General features: G+C 40.2%; 1 protein-coding gene across 1 annotated transcript; it reads left to right on the forward strand.

Moving 5' to 3' along the window:
- The first annotated feature begins 907 nt into the window (after nucleotides 1–907).
- LOC131223685 (endochitinase-like) lies at nucleotides 908–4193 on the forward strand. The gene is made up of 3 exons (XM_058219151.1): nucleotides 908–1366; nucleotides 2927–3080; nucleotides 3739–4193. The coding sequence occupies exons 1-3, from the start codon at nucleotides 916–918 to the stop codon at nucleotides 4106–4108; spliced, it is 975 nt and encodes a 324-aa protein (XP_058075134.1). The 5' UTR covers nucleotides 908–915; the 3' UTR covers nucleotides 4109–4193.
- The last annotated feature ends 1658 nt before the right edge of the window (nucleotides 4194–5851 follow it).

Raw genomic sequence — 5851 nt, forward strand, 5'->3', positions numbered from 1 at the left:
ATACCATTCATAAGATCATTCCTTCTAAGATGAACTTGAACTGAAAATACAAAAAGTATTAGCCGGATCCAAAACTTCTGCGGCCCCAAGAAGGCTTCAACGGTGGACGTTTAAACCTTACCTTTTCCTTTCGTGTGGCCCACTTGAGTATGGGTTTTAACTATTTTTGGGCCATATCGTAGCATGATCTGAAAAAAAAAAAAAAAGAAAAAAAAAACACGGATAAACGTGTGGTGGATTTCGGAAACGGATTGGCTACTCCCCCTGCCACCCGCCAATTGCTGGTGCTCTGTGGGCCCGCCATGATGTATGTGTTTCATCCATGCCGTCCATCTATTTTTATAGATCATTTTAGGGTATTAGACAAAAAATTAGCTATATCAAAATCTAAACTGGACCACATTACAGGAAACATTTTTTAATGAACGTCAACCATTAAAAACTTTTTGGGGGGCCATAAAAGTTTTGGATCAAGCTGATATTTGTTTTTTCCATTCATCTAGGTCTGTATGACATAATAAACAGATTGGATGTCAAATAAATAGTACAGTGGGCATTATCAGGATTTTAATGATGGTTATCCAATCACTATTGTTTTCCTGTGGTGTTGTCCACCTGATATTTTTATCCCTCTCATTTTTGGGAAAAAACCATAAAATGATCTGTAAAAATTTATGAACGGCATGGATGAAACACATACATCATGGTGGGCCCACAGAACACCGACCACCAGCCACCGGGCTGGTGGCAGGGGAGTAGCCAATCCGTTTCCGTGGATTTCTCGCAGACATCTCGCGAAAAGTTGCTGCGACAGGCTGTCGCAGGCAATCCGCGTCTTCTCTCTCCCCGGTCAAAGTTTGAAATCTCTCTCTCTCTCTCTGCCTATTTTTAGGCCCTTATCTTCTTGTATTATGCATGTACTATCTCTACAAAGGAAAGATGAGGGCTTGTGCATTGGCTTTTCTCTTCATATCCTCTTTGTTGTGTGTCTTTGCACAACAACGTTGTGGCAGAGACTTTGGTGGAGCTCTATGCTCAGGCGGCCTTTGTTGCAGCCAATTTGGCTTCTGTGGTACCACGCCTGAGTACTGCACCACTGGCTGCCAGAGCCAATGCACGGGTTCCACTCCTTCTCCATCCACTCCATCTGGTGGCGGGACCGGCGTCGGCTCCCTCATCAGTCAATCTCTCTTTGATCAGATTCTGAAGCACCGTTCAGATTCAGCATGCCGCGGCAGCTTCTACACTTACAATGCTTTCATAACTGCTGCGAATTCCTTCAATGGATTTGCTACTGTAGGCGACACGAACACCCGTAAGAGGGAGCTTGCAGCGTTCTTGGCTCAAACCTCACATGAAACTACTGGTGGGTAATTACTTAAAGATGTATTGTAGCTTCTACTTCATCTTTTTCAATGTTTTAAGAGCCAAACCGTCCACCGAATGATTTGATCCCTTAAAAAAAAAATTTAAAACTTTAAGCTCAGATAAAATATTAAAAATAAAGCAAATTAGTAAAAAAGTTATAAATCATGACTGTTAACCAGTTAATAACACAACTTAAGAACAGATTACCTGACTCTCGATGGCAGACATTTTGATGTTCCAGATTGTACAGCACACGTGGCATATTTGTATGGGGAGTGGATTAGTGTGGCCCGGACCGTGGGGCCCACCTTGATGTATGTGTTGTATATTCAAGCTGTCCATCCAGTTTTTTTTTTTCTTTTTTTTTTTCATGAGCACAAAAATGAAACAGATTCAAATCTCAAGTGGACCACACCAGAGGAAAGAGGTGTTCCATCATCACTGTTTCCTATGGTGTGGTCCGCCTGAGATAATTGGATCTGCTTCATTGTTTTGGTACATTCCATAAAAAGAGCTGGAAAATGGATGGACAGCATGGATATACAATAAATATATCAAGGTGAGCCAATCAGGGCAACGCGATACCCTACCTAATACGCTTCCATTTATATAATTCATATATTACCATTCATCCTGTGGACTCATTCGCATGTTGACCATCAACCCAATTTTTCTTTAATTATACCATCTTGACCAATTAATAAATGAACATTTTTTGCTTAATAAAAGCGGATGTTGATTATTCTTTTTCATTTTAATATGATCATATGTGCCAAATGACATGGATGCACTGAATCTGCTCTAACAGCATATGAAACTATACAACCGTCATTTAAGATGGTTTACTTATTTCTAACGAAAGGGGCCACAGGTGGGACATCACCCACGCACTTGAGGGCTCATCAGCAGGCTTCAAATCCTTCGACACTCAAACTTGGATCCTGGAGACCCTCCTAACTTTATCATTAATTATATGAATATGGACGCTTTGGCTTATTTATTTTTACTGAATGCTTGGGCAATTGCCTAGTTCCATTTTAGTGCAATATCAGCTGATTTTCAAAAGAAGATAGATAGAGAGAGAGAGAGAGAGAGAGAGAGAGAGAGAGAGAGGAAACAAAGAACAAGCGTGCATGCGTTAGACTATGGTAATAAAACACTACCATTTTGAAAATTATGGCATTATATTACAGAACAGCGAGGAAACAAAGAACGAGCGTGCATGGGTTAGACTATGGTAATAAAACACTACCATTTTGAAAATTATGGCATTATATTACAGAACAGCGAGGAAACAAAGAACAAGCGTGCATGGGTTAGACTATGGTAATAAAACACTACCATTTTGAAAATTATGGCATTATATTACAGAACAGCACCTGAAACCACCCAATTTTTTTTACCTCAGTAGAAGTTATATACGAAAACCTTGTTGACTTGTTAGTCGATATTGTTAATTAAACTGGTGACAAAATTTTAAGAATCCATTGCACTCATTGCCAAATCGTAATCAATGATTTTTTATTATTTATCTATTTATTTTGTTTGATTTGCACAGGCGGATGGGCAAGCGCACCGGACGGCCCATATGCTTGGGGATATTGTTTTATTCAGGAACAGGGCAATCCAGGAGACTATTGTACTCCAAACGCGCAATGGCCATGCGCTCCGGGTAAAAAATACTACGGCCGAGGACCCATCCAACTCTCACAGTAAGTATATCACCCATTTTTATGTCTGTAGGACATTTATGCACAGCATCCTCAGGTTAACAGTTTCTCAAAGGGGGTCCATGGCTTCTTCATCTAATCTTTGGCCTTTCTTCCGATTTTGAGGACTGTTTTCATTGTTAAATAGAGGATATTTTGAGGGACCATCAATGGTGTGGCCAACTAGATTGGCTGTTGAGCTTCACCGTTAGAAATTTGTACCTATGGATGTATATTGCATAAGAACAAAAATACAACTATAAGAACTCATCACCAAAAGGCAAGGTACCACAATTTGTGATACAGTGTCATCTTTCAGCCAGCATGCCACTTGTGTAGGACTGACATATATATGTGCTATGAAAGTGGTAATCACTGGTATGAAGATCACCTGCCACAAAAATCAGGCGGGCGCGCCTATAGATCCAGTCACACCCTCGCTGGTCTGTTGATTCTAATAGTGTGGGCCACCTGATGAGCAGACCGACCTGAGTTTTGAGAAGGGTGATCTTCATGGTGAGGCTGTAAACAGGTGGTGTACACCGTACCACAAGTTGTGGTACAGTTGCCTTTAGGCGATCAGTAAGCTCATTAGGGATATCTTAGGAGCAAGGATTGTAGATTTCGTCTTTGAACATTGGCTTTGACTTGATGGTGGCAGCAACTACAACTACGGGCCAGCAGGGAGAGCCATAGGGGTCGACCTCCTCAACAACCCTGATCTCGTTGCTACTGATCCAGTTATCTCATTCAAGACCGCTCTATGGTTTTGGATGACCCCACAATCACCCAAACCATCATCCCACAGTGTCATCACCGGTGGATGGTCACCATCCGCTGCCGATAGGGCTGCCGGTCGGCTTCCTGGCTTTGGTGTCATCACCAACATCATCAATGGCGGTATTGAGTGTGGCAAAGGACAGAATGACAGAGTAGCTAACCGTATCGGATTCTACAGGAGGTACTGCGATATCCTGGGCGTGAGTTATGGGGACAACCTCGACTGCTATAATCAAAGGCCATTTGCTTAGGCTCTTGTTTCCCACTGAAATAATCTCTAGCACCGTTTGGCTAGTTTATCAAATACAATAATTGCCCCTGGCTAGTTTCTTTTGAGTTCATATGAATAAAACTAGCTATAGAAAACATGAAATTATACTGTTTGGTTAGCATATTAAGATATTCGTCATCTGGTGCACCCCACAAGAACTAGATGGAAGGTGCAATTAGTCATTGATCTGAACTCAGTGTGACGCAGGGATGGACGTGGTGAGACTGATCACTGTCTTCCTCAAGGAGATAATTACTCCGAATCCACGAAGCTTCTCTGGACTCCTCACGTAGATTCCTTGAATCTTCAAAGAAAAATAAAAAATAGAAATAAATTCTAATAAATTTGAAAAAAGAATGATTGATGATAAAAACGAAATTATAACCCTTTAAATAACCACCTCAAACTTAGCAAGAAGTTTCCAAATCAAACTCCAACTCAAACTCCCAAAAAACGTGACTTACTGTAAATAGTAAACTTACTATTTACAGATGGTCATGATTTCTACAGGACTTCATAATTTTCAACCAAAGATAATAAGTGTCCAATTTGACCTAAACATGTTGTTTTCTTAATTTTTCTAAGCCCTTTTCATGTTGGGCACAACTCCTAAAGCTCAATGAATCAAGAGCTATGATCGAATTAAAACATATTATAAATAGTAAAAATGAAATTAAAAAGGATTTTTGACCGTCAATCTGATGGAATTTCACAAATTTGGCATGGGCAATTTGACATGGTGGGTTGGTTGGCTAAAATAGCTTCTCATAACCTAAATCCTATATGATATGTGAAATAACTCATTCTGTTTTGTGAGATATGCCTATTTTAGAGTTTTGGCCATCCTGACTACTTCCGCCTCTACTCAGGCCTGCTCTGATCCATCTTGGACATGAGAGTGTCACCTGCTCTACATCACATTGGGAACCCTTAGAGGTTCCAACCAGGGAGCGTAGAGATCCCAGAAATGCATTCTTCCTCCGAAAATGACACATTTTGTAGATATTTACCTAAACCACAGGTCGGTCTCACTGGAATGACACATTTTGTAAGTATCTCATTATTTGGACGATCTTAAAAGTCATATAAAATAAATGGATGTGGTACAAAGGAATAGTGGAAATGGTCTCTAAAGATGGAGAAATACAATTTTTTTGGCCATAAAATTTAATGCATCCGATATATTCAGACAACAATCAACTTATGCTGGGACCCACAAAATGAATGGCGCCAATTGTAGACTTGCAATGTTTCTTATTCTATTATAACCAACCAGAGGACTCGGTTTGGCTGGTGACGCTGCCTCTGTGGGCCCCCTATAATGTATGTACTTTATCCACACAATTCATCTATTTTTCCAGATCATTTTAGGGCCTGATCGCTACAACGAGGCAGATCTAAATTTCAGGTGAACCACACCACAGAAAAACACTACTGATGGAATGTCCACCATTAAAAACCTCCAAGGGCCCACTGTAATGTTCATTTGACATCCAAACTGTTGATTAGGTCATACAGACCTGAAAATAATAATAATAATAATAAAATTAAAATTAAAATTAAAAAAAAAAATAATCCGCTTGAACCAAAACTTTTGTGCCCCCAAGAATTTTTTAATGGTGCCCGTTCAATCAACACTGTTTCATGTGACGTGCATGGTCTACTTGAGATTTATGGATGGACGGCTTGGAAAATGGATGGCCTGCGTGGATGAAACACATAC

This window comes from Magnolia sinica, chromosome 13, assembly GCF_029962835.1.
Source record: "Magnolia sinica isolate HGM2019 chromosome 13, MsV1, whole genome shotgun sequence".
Classification (NCBI taxonomy): Eukaryota; Viridiplantae; Streptophyta; class Magnoliopsida; order Magnoliales; family Magnoliaceae; genus Magnolia; species Magnolia sinica.